This window comes from Ursus americanus, chromosome 13 (genome assembly GCF_024610735.1).
Source record: "Ursus americanus isolate L20-20 chromosome 13, mUrsAme1.1.p, whole genome shotgun sequence".
Lineage (NCBI taxonomy): Eukaryota > Metazoa > Chordata > Mammalia > Carnivora > Ursidae > Ursus > Ursus americanus.
This window is the reverse complement of record NC_142139.1, coordinates 17787291-17808399: the sequence shown is the minus strand read 5'-3', so window position 1 is coordinate 17808399 and position 21109 is coordinate 17787291. Positions and strand designations below refer to the sequence as shown.

The 21109-nt window shown below is 38.1% G+C and overlaps 1 protein-coding gene across 1 annotated transcript in view; it reads left to right on the top strand.

Annotated features, from left to right (window-relative positions):
* Positions 1 to 1272: 1272 nt before the first annotated feature.
* ANKRD50 (ankyrin repeat domain 50) overlaps positions 1273 to 21109 on the top strand; it is a 36127-nt gene continuing 16290 nt past the window's right edge. The window contains exons 1-2 of the mRNA XM_045799025.2: positions 1273 to 1521; positions 3065 to 4012. Of these exons, the coding sequence (XP_045654981.2) occupies positions 3501 to 4012 (512 nt within the window). The 5' untranslated portion in view covers positions 1273 to 1521; positions 3065 to 3500. The remainder of the gene's footprint in view (positions 1522 to 3064; positions 4013 to 21109) is intronic.

Below are 21109 nucleotides of genomic sequence, written 5' to 3'. Positions count from 1 at the left end.
ATTCTGGAGAATTTATATCTTCTGCCTTTTTTGCTTGTGCTTTGGAAAAGAACCCCAGAATTCACAAAAAATGAATTAAATGCTAAGATCAACAAGCTAGGAGGCTAGGAATAAACAGAATGGAAGGGTAAGCACAAGCACAATCTATTTGGTTTTATGATTTTCTACTTAAGGATGATAGCTGTACTTTGAAATTCCAGAAAAAACAGATGGGAGGCTGGTTTAATATTTGGGAAATAAACGTTCAAATTAATGGTGAATGGGAGATGGCAAGCTCACGGCTTTAGCATAAAAAACAAAACAATAAAGATAGCACATTTTCTACTTTCTCAGCTGACGATACATTTACCTTGCCAGCAGAAATTTGGAATCTAAAGAACCCAGGTCCAGGTGAGTGCAAACAACTGGCCTGTCTAGTTCAGCAGTAACCGCCTATAGTCAGGCCCTCTAAGGCAGTTTACCTGGTTCTACAGTCTGACCTCGACTATGGACTTTTTCCCCTATAGTGGCCCCTGTAGGTCATCCAACTGTCCAGGAAGGCAGGAGCCTGAGACCGAATCATGACTGCTTTGAACCTCCATCTGGTGGAGGCCATGTCCTTTTCATGAGGCGCATGGGAATGTCGCCCTATACCCCTACTATTTTTTATTTTTACAATATTCTTCCCAGTCCTTTCCTTGCTTCTCTCAGTCCCAGACAGAAAGTAAAAGCATCACGGGAATTTAATGGATTGAAAGAGAACCCGGACGACTGAAGAATAGGATGGGTCCGGAGTGGTCTTTCGGAAAAAGTGGTTTGAGGGAGAGGCAAGGGGCAATTCTCCCAACTCAACTGCCCTTCCTAGAAGCGGATATGGCCCCCAAAGCCAGCGAGTCCCTCCTGCCTGGAAGACAAAGAAAGGCTCAGGGCCGAGTGGTGACGGGGTGGGTGGGGGCAGCGACTCGCGTGAGCTCGAGGACGTGAGAACGCAGCCCCCGCCCCTTTCTCCGCCCCCTCCGAGAGGCGGGGCCCCTAGGCCACCCCCAGAAAGGTTCCCCAGCGACGCGGGAAGCGGGGTCCAGACGCCCGCACACGCCCAGGCACGGGCGGCGTGGGCCGGCGCAGTGGGGGGAGTGGGGGGGCAAGGGGAGGAGCCGACGGGCGAAGAAAGGCCGAGCGGTCGGGTGGGGGCGGGGCCTGGGCCTGGGGGCGGGGCCGCGGAGTGGGGCGGGGCGGAGCCGGCCGAGTCCCGGGCTGCCTGAGACAGTCACTGCCCTGACGGCGGCGGCGGCGGCGGCGGCGGCGGCGGTTGGCCGGTGGGGGCTGGGAGGAGCACGACCGAGGCTGCTGGGGCAGCTGGAACTGGCAGTTGCCGGGGGCCAACGGGAGGATCTGGAGCTGAGAGCGAGCCCCAGGCCGGGCGGAGGAGGCGGCTGCATTTGGGAGTCTGGGGAGCGCTGGCGGCCGCGGATTCTCAGAGGAGCAAGTGTCTGAGGCTTAGAGTCCGCAGCGGCGGCGGCCACGGCGGCGGCTGGGGCCGAGGTAACCGAGGGGCGGCAGCGGGGGTAGAAGCGAGGCTCCTCCTCAGGTCCGAAGCTCGGGGGCTGTGGCTGGGCTCGACCCTGACTCACCCATCCACCCTTTCCAGTCGCCGGCCCCAGACCGACTTCTCCCCACGTTCCGCCGTGGGCCGGGCGGGGGCGGGAGCGGCGCGTGTGGTGGGGGCGCAGAGCTGGGCACCAACAGGGGGGCGACCCCTCATGTGGGATTGGCAAGGACGTCGGGCACCCCCTCCCCCTTCAAAAGACACACCCCAAAATCTCGGGGCGGGGCGGGGTGTTGGGGCGTTCCCAGCCTTCTGGAAGGGAAGACCTCAGCGTAGAAGCTGCACCTCAGTCCGTGGCCTCTCCGAGGTGGCCCCCCTGTGGCTCCTGGAGGCTGCTCAAACGGAAGGTGGTTCCCGTCTCTGGGAATCCCGGAGTTCCTTTTGTCTATCAGCTCAAACTAGAGGCCAGAACTGTAGGCAAACACCCACCAGCCCCGAAGCACTCTACTCCTTATCCCTTTTCTGTCTCGGAAGGAATTCTCCCCGGCAGCCTTTTCTCCGGCCACAGTAGTAGATTCCATTCCTCACCCCCAGCCGAAACCTTTTATCTTTAGCGCAGAGGAAGGAAGAATTCACATTGTACTTGTGTTTAGATTTATCATTCAAGATCATCCTGATCCTCCCCTCAAATTTTTTTTAACCCATTCCCACTCAGCCACAACCCTGGAAATCATCCCCTAGATTTTGCGAACTATCAACAAAGAAGTGTGACTTGTCGAGTAAACAGAGTCCTTGACTGGCTGGACTGTGCAGTTTAATAGAGCTTCCTTTAACTGGCGCTGTTCTACCAAGCTAGTCCGAAAGACCTTTTTGGCTACAGTTAAGGATGTTCCTGTGTGTGCATAAAGCCTTTTTTTTTCTTTCTACACAAAGTTTTTTTGAAAAAAAACCTAGGGTAACTTGATTAAAAGGTAGCTGTTTGGGAAGCATAGCCATAGAGAAAGTAAAATACAGAAAGGAAAATGTAATTATGATTCTGGGGGTAATTGTCCAACTTTTTGAAAGTGCCAAAGATGAAGTGTATGGATTTTTTTAAAAGTATATGCATTTTTGAGATGATTTTAACTGGCAAATTGTATCCTTTGTAAGCTTTTAAGTAAACCCACTCTTAACATATTTTGCACTGAGATATTGTTGTTTTATTTTAGTTACTTGTGGAAATTGTTGATTTGCCAGATATCTTGAACCTAGAAACCTGTGAACAGGTTCATTAAGAACCCACTCTCATGAAAATGCATTTTATGAATGCTTTGGATTAAGAAGGTGTTAACAGTGGCCTGTCATTTCTGCCACATAAAAGACCATAATCTGAAACAGTTCCCTCCCTGGCAATTGCCCAGATGCCTGAAACTGGCAAGGTCTGGTACTTTGAGTGACTATGCTTCAATAAGAAATATAAAGCTACCTATCTATTGTATACATGTAATCTCTTTGATGGCATTAACTATAATGGACATCTTTTCTGCATCTAATTTTCAGATACAGAATTAACACTTCGAATCTGGAGAAGCATTTTGTACAAATTGAAAGATTGGGCGTTCTCTTTAGTTTTCCAGATGTATTATCTCATCTGCACACTTGAAACATCCACAATCACATAAACTCCAAGATATAACCATGGAGTTATGTGACCCATCAAGATTTAGGGAAAGTATTGTCACGCTTTGGAACCAGGCAATTTTCCACCAGTTCGACAATTAAACTAATATATTCTCTGCCAATAATCAAGAGTAAAGAGCCAAATAAAGTCATGCACATTCTATTGGCAAATGGCATCTGTGGCTGTTGAGTTTTACTGTAACTCGTTACTGTATCATTCAAAGTCAACTTAATTTGCAAGTTATGTCCTAATGGATGTAAAGACCTGTGTTGATGTATCCAGGATCTAGCAAATGTTGAAGATAAGGAACCTATTATGACTAATCCTTGGGAAGAGAAAGTCTGCAAAATGGCTCAAACGAGTTTACTGCAGGGGAAGCAGTTTTACTGTAGGGAGTGGGTTTTCCACAAGCTTCAGCATTGCCTCCAGGAGAAAACTAACTGCTGCAATAGTGCTGTCAACACACCATCCCTTGTAATGAATTCTGGGAATAATGCTAGTGTTGTCTCTGGAAAAGGAGCTGCCTGGGGTGTGTTGTTGGTAGGAGGGCCTGGCAGTGGCAAGACAGCCCTATGTACTGAGCTGTTGTGGCCAAGTTCACCTACAAGCTTGCAGAGAGGTTTACATCGCCAGGCTTTGGCCTTTCATTTCTGCAAAGCACAGGACTCTGATACTTTGTGTGTTGGAGGGTTTATTAGAAGTCTAGTTGCCCAGATCTGCCGCAGTGGACTACTCCAAGGATATGAGGATAAGCTAAGGGATCCAGCAGTCCAAAGCCTCTTACAGCCTGGAGAATGTGAAAGGAACCCAGCTGAAGCATTTAAAAGGTAACAATAAGAATGCCATGATGTTCTGGTTTCTAAGCAAAAATTAACGTGTTTGTTTTCTAGATATATAGATATAGATTTTTTTTAGTTTTTTTGTCTGTTTTTTAAATTTTGTGGGGTACCTGTACTACTTCTGTACATATGGGGACAATCTGTAGTTGTAAATACATATGTTTACTTTGAGTATCGAAGGAAACAAAATTTAAGCTTTGTGTTGCACAGGATATGGATTAAAAGTATGTCTTTTATCTTGTTTAATAACAGAATGTGAAGCACTGCAGAAACTTAATTTTTTTTCAAACTTATGGCAATTGTTTATTTACTTTTCGAATGTTATCTATAACTGATAAGGGATATTTATTATGGTAGAGAAAACCACTTAGCTGCCTGGAAAATAGACTACATTTTCAGGGAGGGGAAACTATATATGGTGCTGAATTTAAAGGAACTCTCAGCATAGAATCTACTATCTTTTTTGTTTATAGTATTACTATTTTCTCTAAGTAAGACAAGTTCATTTTGGAAGAGATCGTTGGCTATTGAGAATCTGAAGAAAATCTGTGTTTTTGGAATTATTTCCCTATCAAGTAAACAAAAAGTTAGGTGGTACTTTTAAATATGGATATTTATAAAATAATGAAAATCTGGCATAATGTTAGTCTTTTAGTGAGCAGTATGAAAAACAACTTTTTCCTAACCTCAGTTAAAGGTTTTTCCATTGGTAAATGAATTGGTCTAAGAGCAAGTGAGCAAAGAAAACGTGATTCCCTGAAAATAATTTTTTGCGTATCACCCCTCTGCCCATTGTAAAAGAAGCAAGCAAATTGTTATTTTTGTACCTGCTTATTGCCTCACTGCTGCTTCAGTTACTCATGTTGCATATACTTTTATCCCTACATAGTAAGTAGTTCTTAGCAGGCGAAAGTTTTTTCCCAAAGTTGCGGGTATACTGTGCGGTGGAGATTAGCATACGTGTATGTATGTGTGACTGTATTTCTGTTTCTCTGTGTGTCTCTAGGAGTCATTTAAGCAGGATTTGAATTGCTATGAAAGGAGTGATGTTTGTTTTTATGTTGTCCTCATATCTAATGGCATGAAACATTAATTTTTAAGTGATTTGAAAATACTAATAATATAGCAAACACTGTGTCAGTATTCTAAATGATTTACAAATACTAATTATTTTCATAGCAATCCTGTGAAATAGATACTAATATTATTGCCATTTCATGGATGAGGAGACCGAGGCACAGAAAGCCTAAGTAACTTGTCCAAGGTTAAAGGCTAGTAAGTGGCAGAGCTGGGATTTGAAGTATGTGTGTATGTATACAGGTTTATAATCATAGAAATTCTTGGAAGGGCTTGAGGGGGAGAGTAGATTAGAAGTTTGTGGAGGACAGGGGTGTGTGTCACAGCTGTGATTTGAGAGTAGGTTTCAGATTACCCCTGTAAGTGATAAAGTAGTAGTCCGGAATGATCTTTATGGATAGTGGTATAGAATTCAAACATGGGATGGGTATATTAAAGTCACCCAAAGGGATGTGTCTTTGAGAGGTGTGATATTATTGCAGAGTTTTTAATGTATAAGTGCAGTCCAGTAAAACTCAGGGCAAATCTGTTATCTTTTGCTGTTAGCCACCAACATCAGGGTTAAAGCTATTTGATCATTTTTAAATAACAAGTAAATCTGTTAGGTGATACTGGTGCACAAATATGAAATACCAGGTTCAGTGGAATCACTGTGTATGAAATCAATAATATCTTTACTATGTAAGTTTCTACTTTTTAAGAGACTTAAAGTCTCTGTACATAAACAACTCTTTTCCTATTGACTTCCTACTTTTTCTGAAGATCCTATCATGAGTTGAAGAGCTGAATTTTCATTTTTTATAATTTCATTTCTTGTAAGTTATTTGGATTTAACACCTTAGGAAATCAGTTTCAAAGAATTTAGCTAACTAAGTTGAACTTAGTCCAACTAAATTACAATGTATTTTCTTAGAGTTTATATGTAAATTTCATCTTTAAATATTTAAAATCATGTTTGATAACTGTATTTTTGCTATATTCTGATTTCAAGCATATCTTTCTGTATGGTATCATAGATTTTTCTGAAAAAAGGTCTTTCTGCTCAGATGGTCCTTCTATTTTTTTTTTTTACCTGTGTGAATTTTAGTTATTAACTAATTGAAGGGAAATAAGAAGCAATTAGAGCTATATGTAAATACCACACCAGTCCTGATTTTCTGACTGACGAAAGGAACTAATCACTTTGTATTCCCAAAATGTACTATGATAGAGGAAGCATAGTCTTCGTATGTGGAACATTTTGGTGCTTTTAATTTCCTCCTGGATCTTTCAAAACCCTGGGTCACTTTCTTTCTTCATCATTAAAGTAATTAATCATTAAGTAAATTAGGTAACTCTAGTATTATAACAGCTGTTTCTGATAATTCATAGAGTACATTTCCTCTAAGACTGTGAAGCTCTAATATAACCATAGTCAAAGGCAAATATGAGAATACAATTCATAGTTAAAGAGAAATACTTTTGCATAGTCTATGGCACTAGATGATCTAAGCCTTTACTTTTGGACAGAGAGTCAAGATTTTATTTTAGGTTTATTGGTGATTGGTTTGTTAATTAAGTCCTTCAGAGGATTTTAATAAGAATCTATTTTATTTAGGCAGGGAGAAATGTAATTCAACAGGTAGGCAATCATTGTTTTCAAGAAGTTATAATATTTTAAAGGAGACAGATAAAAGCTTATTATAACATGGTGGGAGATGAAATACAAGCAAGTAAAAATATTTTTACTTTTGAAAAAAATCCAAAACCAGTTTTGTATTGTTACTTTTTTAGCATCTAACACTTGATAATATTGATAGTTTCATATATTCACGTGTGAAACAATTTAATAGTATTGGAAAATTGATAAAAATCTTAGTTCTTCACAGATCCGCAAAGTTGGGGAAATTGCAGAGAAGCAATTCAGTATTGAATGCATCTTTTTTTTTTTTTAATAATGATTTTTTATTATATTATGTTAGTCACCATACAGTACATCCCCGGTTTCCGATGTAAGGCTCAATGATTCATTAGTTGTGTATAACACCCAGTGCACCATGCAATACGTGCCCTCCTTACTACCCATCACCGGCCTATCCCATTCCCCCACCCCTCTCCCCTCTGTAGCCCTCAGTTTGTTTCTCATAGTCCATAGTCTCTCATGTTTCATTCCCCCTTCTGATTACCCCCCTTTCTTTATCCCTTTCTTCCCCTACTGATCATTCTAGTTCTTATGTTCCATAGATGAGAGAAATCATATGATAGTTGTCTTTCTCTGCTTGACTTATTTCACTTAGCATTATCTCCTCCAGTGCCGTCCATGTTGTAGCAAATGTTGAGAACTCGTTCTTTCTGATAGCTGAGTAATATTCCATTGTATATATGGACCACAACTTCTTAATCCAGTCATCTGTTGAAGGGCATCTCGGCTCCTTCCACGATTTAGCTATTGTGGACATTGCTGCTATGAACATTGGTGTGCATATGGCTCTTCTCTTTACTACGTCTGTATCTTTGGGGTAAACACCCAGTAGTGCAATGGCTGGATCATAGGGTAGCTCAATTTTTAACTTTTTAAGGGACCTCCACACTGTTTTCCAGAGTGGCTGTACCAACTTGCATTCCCACCAACAATGTAGGAGGGATCCCCTTTCTCCACATCCTCTCCAACAATTGTTGTTTCTTGCCTTGTCTATTTTTGCCATTCTAACTGGCGTAAGGTGGTATCTCAGTGTGGTTTTGATTTGAATTTCCTTGATGGCTAATGATTTTGAACATTTTTTCATGTGTCTGTTAGCCGTTTGTATGTCTTCATTGGAAAAGTGTCTGTTCATATCTTCTGGCCATTTTTTGATTTGTTTATTTGTTTCTCGTGTATTGAGTTTGAGAAGTTCTTTGTAGATCTTGGATACCAGTCCTTTATCTGTAGTGTCATTTGCAAATATCTTCTCCCATTCCGTGGGCTGCCTCTTAGTTTTTCTGACTGTTTCCTTGGCTGTGCAGAAACTTTTAATCTTGATGAAGTCCCATAAATTCATTTTATCTTTTGTTTCTCTTGCCTTTGGGGATGTATCATGAAAAAGATTGCTTTGGCCGATGTCGTAGAGGTTGCTGCCTATGTTCTCCTCTAGAATTTTGATGGTTTCCTGTCTCACATCGAGGTCTTTCATCCATTTGGAGTTTATTTTTGTGTATGCTGTGAGATAGTGGTCAAGTTTCATTCTTTTGCATGTAGCTGTCCAATTTTCCCAGCACCATTTATTGAAGAGACTGTCTTTTTCCCACCGGATGTTTTTTCCTGCTTTATCAAATATTAGTTGCCCAAAGAGCTGAGGGTCCATTTCTGGGCTCTCTATTCTGTTCCATTGGTCTATGTGTCTGTGTTTGTGCCAGTACCATGCTGTCTTTGTGATCACAGCTTTGTAGTACAGCTCGAAATCCGGCATTGTGATGCCCCCAGCTTTGTTTTTTCTTTTCAACAGTTCCTTGGAGATTCGGGGCCTTTTCTGGTTCCATACAAATTTAAGGACTATTTGTTCCAGTTCTTTGAAAAATGTCCTCGGTATTTTGATGGGGATAGCATTGAAAGTGTAGATTGCTCTGGGTAGCATGGACATTTTAACTATGTTAATTCTTCCGATCCATGAGCATGGAATATCTTTCCATCTTTTTATGTCTTCCTCAATGTCTTTCAAGAGTGATTTATAGTTTCTAGAATATAGGTCCTTTACGTCTCTGGTTAAGTTAATTCCAAGGTAACCTATGGTTTTTGGTGCTATTGATACTCTATATGGAAAACCCAAAAGAAGCCACTCCCAAACTATTAGAAGTTATAGAGCAATTCAGTAACGTGGCGGGATACAAAATCAATGCTCAGAAATCAGTTGCATTTCTGTACACGAATAACGAGACCGAAGAAAGAGAAATTAGGGAATCCATCCCAGTATTGAATGCATCTTATACACTTTTCTTCAGTTTACTTCCTAATTTTTTCCCTAGTATTTATCTTCAATGATACTATATATAATATGTAATACCACAAAAAAACTTCTTACATCAAGTTATACACCTACGTGGTAACTTGTTAATTACTGGTCTTTTTTCTATATGATAATAAAAATAAGAGGAACATTATTTTAATCTCGTTAAATGTTGCTACTTTCTTTCCTTTCTGACATGATATACTATCTTGAGTTTTAGATGCAGTTGTCACAAAATTTCTTTTGACATTGATCCATTCTTATAGCAATATTTGAGAGTCTTTAGTGTTTTAAGCACAGTTCAGCTGAAGATATTTATTGAGAGCCTTCTCTGTGTTAGAGTTCCGCTGTAGATAAATCAGTGAATAGAACAGACAAAATGCCCTGCCTTCATGAAGCTTAAGTTCTTACAATAGTATTTATCTTATTTCTATAAAGATAAATAATATTTGGGGTAAATACTTGTTATAGTGTCCATGCAACACATGAATGTTTTAACACTGGTTGGAAAGAATTACATGATCTGCTAAAGAGAATGATTAATGAAGACCCATTAATTTCTTTTTTTCCCTTTTTCATTTTTCTCTCTTAATTCGTTAAGTTGCAAAACTATTGTTACTGTGTTTAGTTTTTTTTTTTTTTCTCATTTCTGTTGATGGAACTAAGTTGATGACAATTACGTCTTTACTTGAGAATTAGAGGCTGATTTCTTTTGTTTTGCCTTTTCCCCTTCAGGCTCTTATTGCAAAACTTTGTATATTTTGTGTATTTTCTAGAGTTAGTGTTAGAGTTTCCTGGTAGTCATAAAACTGTAAAACGAATCCCAGTTATTTTTGACAGAAGTGTCAAGGTATGTAAGTGAGGGAATCTGAGGAGGAGTGTAGTAGTTTCAGATCCTGTGACTGGGTTAGAAGCACAACTGAACATGGTTATTTCATTCAACCAGAAACTCCTTTCTGAACCTTATTGTCATGGTCCTTGAACCCAAGGATGTTCTTGGAGATTTAGATGGATGTGGTGCTGGGAAATAAAATTTTTGTTCCTGGTAGATACCATTCTCTAATTTTTATTTCTAGTTAACAATCGCAGGACCAGGTATGAGTTTTCTATGCGTGATATCAATTTTCCTTATAAAAAGATTTTGTTCTGTGTAATGTGAAAATGGAATAAAATTGTGAAGAAGAATTAGGATGATGACTAAACTTTCAGAGTTTAGCAAGAAACTGTGTTAGTTGTGAGATGCTTGTTAGAAAAGGATTGGAAGCCAGAAGACCAAGACATTTGTTTTTTATGTCAGATAGGAATCCTCAAATGGTTGAATCTTTTTTCTAGTCTTTTTATTTCCTTCTCCTTGAACATTTATAATTTTTCACTTGTATCTCTTCAGATTTTTAGCTTCTGTCGTAGTTATTTATGCATATCTCTTATGTTATCTCCTCTATTAGGCATATGCTTCTTCATGACATTATTCATGACTGATTAATTTTTTATATTTACCATAGTGCTTTTCTACAGCAGTTTGCATATAGTAAGTGCTAAATGATTATCATTTGAATGAATGAATAATGCTACTTACCTATCTAGAATATGTTTGAACCTAATTGAAAGGCAGCTGAAGTTCTTGCATAAGAAAGGGAATTGAAATGTTATATTATTTAGGTCACTTTTCAGTGCAGACCAGACTGATACAGTGATTATTAATTTATTAACCTGCTGTGTCTGCTCTTTAGCATGTATGAATATGGCATCAGTCCAGATAGTTTTAAGTGGCCAGATGTCTATCTTCTGTCTTAACTGCCTCCAAGTATTTTTGGCATACTCAACAAAGGGACCAAGAACAGAATGAGAGTGGAATGTGTGCTTCCCTCTTACCCTCAGTTTTGGGGGCATTTTCAAGGCAAAATATTCCCTTCCATTATCTGTCTTGTATAACTAATACTACTTAAAATGACTGACATTATGCATTCTTAGATATTATCAGATTAAAAGATCTTGTAAAGTATCTTTGCTGTTCACATTTTAAATAAAATAAATGGATTAATATAATTTTCATAATCAAAATTCTGTATTTCTTTTAATCTAAGTCATTTTTCACTGAATTGTCTGTTGTTTCCAATTTTTAACCATGTTATTTTTACTTTAAAATGGACTTCATTTATTGAGACTCCCCCATCTTTCCCTTCCTAAAACCTTTTCTTTCCACCCTTGATGGGTTCTTTCTCTTTTATATTTCATATCTAAGAGCTGCTACCTTTGGTTCTCGTTCCTGGTACTCCTTATCATTTGCTGAACTATTCCTCTGCCTTTAATCACTTCTGCTCTAATGACATAACATATTTTTCCATATATACTGTTTAATTTCAGTCGCATTTTTAGTTCTGCTTGGCGGTTCTTTCATTTTCTTCTTAATAAGTCAGATTTTTTTTTAAACCAGAGAGAGTAAAGTTATGCCTTACGAGTAGAATATTTTTTACCCAATCTGGGAAATTTCACCCACACATCCAGATTTTTAGTTTTTCTTGAAAAAAAAAATGTAAATTTGACAATATTAGATTCTCATTCTTTTGAATCGGTAATCTGGTAGAACTGAGTTAGCTGCTCTCTTTAGATGGGGTCTCCCCACCCTAATTTGATCCAGTTCCCCCAACTCTGTTATTCTCTTCTAAGACCATTTCATTTGTTTATATATCCAGTGTGGCTCTTGCTAGCATTTTCAAACATGAACATGTTTTCTATTCCTCTAAAAAAAAATTTTTTTTTTAATTTCCCACCAAATCTTCATATCATCTCGAATTTGTATAGGCAAATACTACTTTTACCTATGACCTCATTTTTTAATTTCCTGATGTTTGACTTCAATATACACATATTCACAGAAAGCTTATTTATGTAGTGTAGTTCCTGAACTCATTGCTCACTCTATCTTAGCCTTAGATGATATATTCTAGAACTTTTTTCATTATTTGTAATTTCTTCCTTTCAGAATCCCCTCACTATGTTTTTTGGTCACCCTCCATGTGTTCTGTGAGTGTTTACCCAACAAATCTTACTTAGTTCTTCTCTCTTTATACCTACTCCTTCAATAATTTTATTTACTTATGGCTACCAATGCTCTTTATACCTACTCCTTCAATAATTTTATTTACTTATGGCTACCAATGCTCATATCTAATATGATAGCAATGAAATCTGCATCAACAGCCTTTGTCCTCACTCTGATCAACATGCATCTTTTCACTGGAGTGTTCTTCACTAATCTTTCTGTCTTTTTCAAATCAGCATCTCTTTCAGCATTTCTGTTCATTGGCTCATTCATTTATTTCTGAAACAACATTCTGCACCTGCTGGGTGCCAGAAATGCGCTTAGTGTCAGGGCTAGAGCTGTGAGCCAAACAGGACACTGGGTTATGGGGGCGGGGGTACATTGAACAAATAATCACAAAAATAAATGTAAAAATGCAACTTAAGTGCCAAGATGGAAGAATACAGGATGAAAGCATATAATATGAAATTCGATCATTATCTGGAATTTTGGGAAAACAGACTCTTTAAGTTGTTTAATTCTTATTTCTTAGACTCTTTCTACTTAAAAGTGTGATCTTAAGATCAACATTATTGGCATCTCTTGGAAGTTATTAGAAATGCAGAATTTCAGGTCTTTTGAATCTGAATCTGCCTTTTAACCCATTTCCTAAGTGAATCCTGTGCACATTGAAAGTTAAAAAGCACTGCCCTCAGCTTGTTTCTAGAGATTTCTTTGATTATTTTCTATTAGTTAGTTCTAAGGTATTTAATCATTTTCATAGAATGTTTCTTAAATCTTTTATCCTAATCTCTTCTAAGACCATTTCATTTGTTTATATATCCAGCGTGGCTCCTGTTAGCATTTTCAAACATGAACATGTTTTCTATTCCTCTAAAAAAAAAATTTTGTTTAATTTCCCACCAAATCTCCATATCATCTCGAATTTTCATTTATTCATCTACTCCTAGTTGATCTATTAATTTTAGCCTCTATATTCTAATTCATTTTGTTCATAGTTGGCCAATTAACCATAGTAAAACTGCTTTCTTTGGGTCATTTCTCTGAGATTGTGATAACCTGTACAGCAAATTCAAATTTCTTTGCTTACCTTTAGATAAAGTTCTTGATAATTTCATTCTATTCATCTAAAGTATGTATCATGTTTCCAAAAGAAGTTTGGACGAGCGCACAAGCTCATTTGTTGTTTCAAGAAACATTTTAAGCGTATAAGAGTGTTAAAGTGGGTAAGAGATGTAAAAAGTAGAAATATTCCTGTTTTTCTCAGTGTTTAGTAAGAACTTCACATATACATAATAAGGATATGGGTTTTTTGTTAGTTATGTATGTTGCAGATTTTTTTTAGTTTTGGTTTGGGTTTTTTTGTTTCTGTTTTTGTTTTTATTTTTGCTTCACTTTGTTTTTAGCACTTTTGATGTTTTAAAAAAAATTTATGAAATAAAATGGGTTCCATATGGTAAAGTGGTTTGATTTTATGAAGTAAAATAAGTAAATACTTTTCTGCCCTTAAAAATACCTTTTAAGGGGTGCCTGACTGGGTTGGTCAGTAGAGCATGTGACTCTTGATCTCAGGGTTGTGAATTAAAGTCCCATGTTGGGCACAGAGCTTACATTAAAAAAAAAATACATCTTTGAAGTATATGATTGGTTGCCTATTTACCCTACAGTTGTTCTAGTTATGTCTTTGACCATACTATATATAATTGTCTTAAATTTTAACTCAACTTCTCTCTTTCATGTTATTCTAATCTCAGAAATATTTTTTAAACATTTTATTTATTTGAGAGAGAGAGTGTGAGAGAGGGCACAAGTGGGGAAGTGAGGGAGAGGTAGGCTTCCCTCAAGCAGGGAGCCTGATGTGGGGCTGGATCCCAAGACCCCAGGATCATGACCTGACTCGAAGGCAGATGCTTAACTGACTGAGCCATGCAGGTGTCCCTCTAATCCCAGATATAGTCTGATGTTATTTTTTTCTACTATACACATGCATAGTTAAATATAGTCATTGGTAATAAAATAGAATTTTAAGTGCTCACGTAATTGCTTAAAGAAAAATAAGTATTAATTAAGAGAACTAATTATATCTTACTTGTTATCTAGAAGAAAGATTTGGAGCTTTCTAGAAGCTGCTGACCTTTTACAATTATGACTCATGATTTGAATACATAGAGACTGTGATAGATTGGGGCGCCTGGGTGGCTCAGTCGGTTAAGCATTTGCCTGCGGCGTAGGTCATGATCCCAGGTCCTGGGATCCAGCCCCCATTCAGGTTCTCTGCTCAGCGGGGAGCCTGCTTCTTCCTTTCCCTCTGCCTGCCTCTTCCCCTGATTATGCTCTATCAAATAAATAAAAATCTTTAAAAAAATAAATTGTGATAGATTGAATTATTTGTTTTTGATCTTCATCTTTCTATGTATTCTTGGTCTTTGCCGTATGATATTGCAGATCCTACTAGAGGAGAAATATACTTCTCTGAGTTTTTCCATTTGGCTCAACCATGTGATTAGTTTTGGCCAGTGGGATGTCTGTAGACATGATCCAAACAGAGGCTTAATATGTGCATGAGTAGTTGGGCTAATCCTCTTTGCTTCTGTTATCACCATGAGAAGGACATGTCGTGGCTAGCTTTTCGGTTCAGAGAGGATGAGAAAGGTGTGGAACCAATAATATACCACTATTGTAAAAAGAGCTAATGATAAAAAAGCCAAGGAAATAATATTTCATATAGGAAATCCATAATTTTCACCAAAAATTTTAAAATCATCAATTCCTCAATTCCATTCAACCCTTACACTCAATCCATTAACTACTTTTGTTTTATTTCAGTGATAAAATACCTTCACTTCTCTGCAGCCGCATTTCTGCTACTTCTATTCTTTCTTGTGTAGATTCCTGCACTGGCCTCCCAGCGTGGTCTTCTTGTTGCTATTTTGTTTGTCCCTCTTATCTTCACAAAGCAGAGTATCAGATCATATTACTTACCTGCTTAAAATCTGCCAATAGCTTCTCACTACCTTTAGAATAAAATCTAAGCTTTACATGGTCCTGTCTTTGCCTAGCCTTTGACCTCAGCTTGTACTACTTTCGTCTCTGTTCATTGCTCTTTATCCACGTCATTACCCTTACTCTATTTTGAAGCAGGTCCAGTTCCAGCCTGCGGATTTTTATATGACTGCTTGCTCTGGTATCACTTGGATGCCAGCTTTACTGTTCTCTCCTCAGAGACCCTTCCTCTCCATTAGTCTTTACGAAGTCTCCCCACTCAGTCAGTGTCTTAAATCAGATCATCCCACTTTGTTTTCTTTATTTTTTAATTTTCAGTGTCTATCATGATCTGAAATTATTTTGGGCATTTGTTTACTTTGACTTTATGCCTACCTACTGGAATGAGCAGACAACGTGCCTGTCTTGTTCCCTTTCTTTCTCCAGGGCATAGACTATAGTAGAGACTCAGTAACTATTCCTTGAATTGAGGAATAATTATATTTTAACTTAAAACATTATAAATTTGCTCACATTGATAATTTGTGTTGCTCTAGCCACATTCAGTTTTGAAATAGTACATGTTTTTCTGTGGAGCAATTTATATATAGAGATTGTATAGTTTAGATGACAAGGATCCATTTGAACCAGTATTTTTTATTTTATTTTATTTTGTTTTATTTTATTTTATCTTATTTTATTTTATTTTTTTTTTAAAGATTTTATTTATTTGACAGAGATAGAGACAGCCAGCGAGAGAGGGAACACAAGCAGGGGGAGTGGGAGAGGAAGAAGCAGGCTCATAGCGGAGGAGCCTGATGTGGGGCTCGATCCCAGAACGCCGGGATCACGCCCTGAGCCGAAGGCAGACGCTTAACCGCTGTGCCACCCAGGCGCCCCAGTATTTTTTATTTTATTTGTAGTTTCTTATAATGCATGTTGAAATTGGTTTTTATAAAATGGAAGGCTCTTTAACAACATCAGTTTGCTGTTATATGATGTGAATCATGAGGCCACCTTTTCCTGCTCTGCCATAAATCCCTAGCTTCATCTGTGTTTCATAGTTTCATTCTTATAAATCTTTCTGAGATTATCATTTAAAATTCATATTCATTAGAAAGGAGAAAAAAAGTTTTGTAGCCTAAATCTCAATTATTATGTTTATTAATAGCTAATTTAAAGAGAGAAGCAGCTTGCAAATGCTGTACTTCACAGGAATTGAAGCATAAAAATGGCACCAAGTACAGGAAATGGTTGCAGAAAAAGAATTTGTGGAGAAAATGATAGATTGTTCCTACCCCTGAAGTGTTTGAGTTACACAAGGAAGTAAATAAAACAGGAAAACAAATATGCATCTACCTACCTATTTTGCCGTATTTGCTTTAATCTGAGTTTTCCGTTTTGTTTTGAAGAAAAAAATAAACCACATTTGAAGCCTTCCAGGTATCTAAGTTTGATCTCACACCCCATAAGATGACCCCGCTTATGGAATGTCTGGAATGTCTTTTATATCTATGTAGTTTGACTAACAGCAATTTGACTACATAGGGAGATATGTATGTGTATTCACGTACTTGTTATATGCTCAAGTTTTATACATTTTTGATTCCGTATCAGCAGTTCTCAAAATTTTTTTATTTTAGGTTTTCTTAGCACTCTTAAAAATAATTAAGGACCTCAAAGAACCTTTGTTTATGTGGGTTATATATCAGTATTTGCTGTATTTGAAATTTAAAGTGATAAATTTAAAAAATATATGCTAATAAATATTTAATAATGAATTCATTACATTTAACGTAACATTTCAATGAAAGAATATATATTGTCAAGGACCAAAAAAAAAAAAAAACCAAACCCAAAACCACATACTTTTTTTTTTTTTAAAGATTTTATTTATTTATTCGACAGAGATAGAGACAGCCAGTGAGAGAGGGAACACAAGCAGGGGGGAGTGGGAGAGGAAGAAGCAGGCTCATAGTGGAGGAGCCTGATGTGGGGCTCGATCCCAGAACGCTGGGATCATGCCCTGAGCCGAAGGCAGACGCTTAACCGCTGTGCCACCCAGGCGCCCCCAAAACCACATACTTAAACGAAGGCCATTGTTTTACATTTTTTACAACTCTTTCTAATATTAGGCTTAATAAAAGACAGTTGGTTTATCATATCTGCTTTTGAATGCAGCCTCTGGAAAATTCCACTGCATCCTTGAGAGATAACTAGAGTGAAAAGGCAAATCACATCTTAGTTTTTTTCTTACCCTGAAAGGTTCTAGGGTATAGGAAACCCTTAGTGATCCTCAGGCCACACTTTCAAAACCACTCTTCTATTATAAATTGCATTGTGTTGCTGGCAGTATTCTGCAATATTTTCTGTATAACTTTTTTTTTATGTTATCTATGTTGTTATATGTGGATCTGCAGGATTCATTTTAACTACTATACAACATATAATTCCAGTCTTTATGCTATAATTCATTTGTTGTTGTTTTGTTGATATTCCTTCAAAGATGTACTCAGCCCTTTTGGTGGCACCTAGGTGGCTCAATTGGTTAAGTGTCCGACTCTTGATTTCTGCTGAGGTCATGGTCTCTGGGCCATAGGATTGAGCCCCGCCCTGGGCTCTGTACTGAGCATGCAGCCTACTTAAGATTCTCTCTCTCCCTTTCCCTGTCTCCCCACCCGACTTGGGTGCATGGGTGTGTGCTCTCACTCCCCACCCCCACCCCACATCCCCACTCCCAAAAAGATGTATTGAGATTTTAAACTTTTTTAAAACCGTGCTGCTAAGAACATTCTCTTATGGGCATATATACTAAGAATGAAATAGTGAAGGGTGACTCCAAATTGCATAGTTAGAAATGAAATTTGGGATCATAGGGTATGTATATCCATCTTCAACTCTGTGAGATAGCACCAAACTAACCTTAAAATTGTGTCAGTTTATCCTTGTATAGTGTTGTATATTTGAGTTTCCATTACTCTTTTAGGTCACTGAAACTACATTGTCATAGTTCTTTATGTTTCAGAAAGTGAATGTGAAATGGTATCTTATTATTTTAGATATCTTTGATCCTATGCCTTGTCATTTTGTTTGTAAAATTTCTGTTTTGAAATGTAAAAAATGAGTATTTTTAAAATTATTTCCTTTTTGTTTTATCCTTTTTGGGTCTTAATATTTAAAAACTTGTTCTCTACTTGATTGTTCTACTGGCATTTGTTGAGTGGCATGTCTTTCACTATTAATCTGTAATACTACCAGTGTGAGATACAGACATGTATGTATGTATTTTTGAGTTCTCACTTATACTTTGGTCCATTCATTCATTCATTCATTCATTTAACAATTAGGTATTGGATACTAGGAATGTACCAGATGCCATTCTTAATACTGGGGTGTATTAGTAAAAGTGGAAATGTCATCCATGTTTATTGAGCTTACATTTTTTTGGATTGGAGTGGGTGGTTGGTTGAAAAATAAAATATTAATAACATACTATATAGCATATCAATTGACAGTAAATGCTGGTGGATAATCAAACTAGAGTAAGGAGGATAGTACTAGGGAGATTGTGGGAGATTGTGGGATGCACTGGGTAGATTATGAGAGAAGGATTAAGTTTTTCATAGGGGAGATTAGGGCATTGTGAAGGAAGTTTCTGAAAAGAACATTCCAGACTGAGGAAATATCAAGTGCAAAGTCCTGAAGTGGAACTTGGTGTAATACCATCCAAGAAAAGTAAGGGAGCCTGTGTGGCTAGAACAGAGTAAGCAAGGGGGGATATGTGTAGGACCCAAGTAGAGAACAGGATCCATACAATGTACGGATTTCAAGGCTGTTGTAAGGACATTTATTTTTACTTTCAGTAGTTTGGAAGACATCAAGTCTTTTAAACGGAGTACTAACATCATATGGATTAAGATTTTAAAGTATCACTTTGGCTACTTTGTTGAGAACTGGGTTGGTGAAGGTGGAAGCAAGGAAATCAGTACCTGGCTAGTGTAGAAATGGAGGTAAGAGGCAGTGGTGCTTGGACTTGGGTAAAGTGGGGAAGGTAGTGAGAATTGTTCTGTTTTGATTATTTTTAAGATTGATCTGAAAGGACATGGATGTTGAGTATGCGAAAAACAAAGAGGAGTAAAGGACGATTCTAAAATTTTGGCCTGAGAAACTGGAAGGATGGGATTGCCCTTTACTGAAACGGAGAAGACTAAGGGAACCACAAGTTGAGGGTTAGAGGTCTGAAGTTTTGGTTTTAATATGTTCAACATTAGATACCTAAGCAGAGAAGTTGAGTAAGTAGTTAGATTCACAAGTCTAGATTCAGAAAAGAGGTGCTGGCTGTATATATAAATTTCATGGAATATAGATGGTACTTAAGGGCATTAATAAACATACGTAAAAAGTGAATGTAAATAGAGAAAGAGAAGATTCAAGGTCTGAATATTGGTATATTTCAAAATTGAAAGGTTGAGAAGATGTGAAGAGTAGCTATTTTGGTAGAAAGAGAGAGCCAAGTTCTATAGGAGTGGGGTATAGCAGTGGAAGAGCTTCATTTCAACCTTACAAAACATTACACAAATAATGCAATAAATTAATTTGAGATATGATAAGCACTATAAAGAAAACAGTTGAGATGGAATGTTTAGAGTAACAGTAGTAAGTAACGATGAAGTCTTCTTAAGACATGGTGATCAGGGAAGGTGTCTTTCAGGAGCAACGTTTGTGTTGAAACATAAAGGATAAGAAATTCTGTATGGGGGAACTTTGTAGGCAGAGGGAGTACCAAGTGCATTGGCTTGGGGAAAAAAAAAGATATGTTTGCTGTTAGAAGTGAAAGGAGAGCATTGTGACTGGAGCAAAAGGGAGGACTTAGGAATGAAACCTAAGATTTTGGCTTAACAAACTAGGAGATAATGGGGCACCTGGGTGGCTCAGTTGGTTAAGTATCTGCCTTCAGCTCAGGTCACCATCCCAGGGACCTGGGATTGAGTCCCAGGTCAGGCTCCCTGCTCAGCGGGGAGTCTGCTTCTCCCTCCTCCTGCTTGTATGCTCATTCGCACACACTCTCTCTCTTTCTCTCTCTAATAAATAATATCTTTAAAAGAAAAAAAGAAACTAGGGTATGATGAGATACCCAGTAAGTGACATGGGAAAGGCAGGTGGGGAAGAACTTATTTGGGTGACATCATATGATAATTATCTTTCTCTGATTGACTTATTTCGCTTAGTGTAATACTCTCTGGTTCCATCCACATCATTGCAAATGACAAGATTTCTTTTTTTTGGATAGCTGAGTAGTATTCCTGTGTGTGTGTGTGTGTGTGTGTGTGTGTGTATACCACGTCTTTTTTATCCATTCATCTGTTGATGGACATCTGGGCTCTTTCCATAGTTTGGCTATTGTGGACATTGCTGCAATCAACATCGTGGTGCAGTGCCCCTTCGGATCACCTCTTTAATCATACTTGAGGTGCCTGTGGGGCATCCACACAGGAGATAGATAGCAGATAGTTTGGGGGATTTTTGCTTTTGACTTTAGGATGAGGTCAAGGCTAGAAAAAATAGCTCAACATTTTTAAAGCCATATATTGGCTTCTGGTTATAATATGACTGAGTAAGGCATGGAAAATAGTACAAAAGCAAGAAGGTAAAACTATGAGAGAACTATAAGCCCAAACCTCAATATAATGTGGAAGTTGATATCAAATTGAGATGCAGACAAAATTGGCAGAGCGTTTTTTCTTTAAAATAAGCACATACCCTGAATATCATCAAGAGTATATAAAGGCTCTTATTTGGAACCATGGAGACAGGTTATAAACTTATGCTGGAAGTTCCCCTGGACCGTGTTAGGCAGAAAGGAAGAACAAAGAGGGCAGGGAAGAATGAGTCAGACATTTGGGGGTAGTTCGGGAGGGGGTTGTGGTGAGAAACCCTGCCTTATGTGTAACCCCACAGCCTCTGATCTTAATTGGCTGGGGAGAAGTAGAAGCTCAAAGAAATTTTTCATGCCTGTAACTCTGA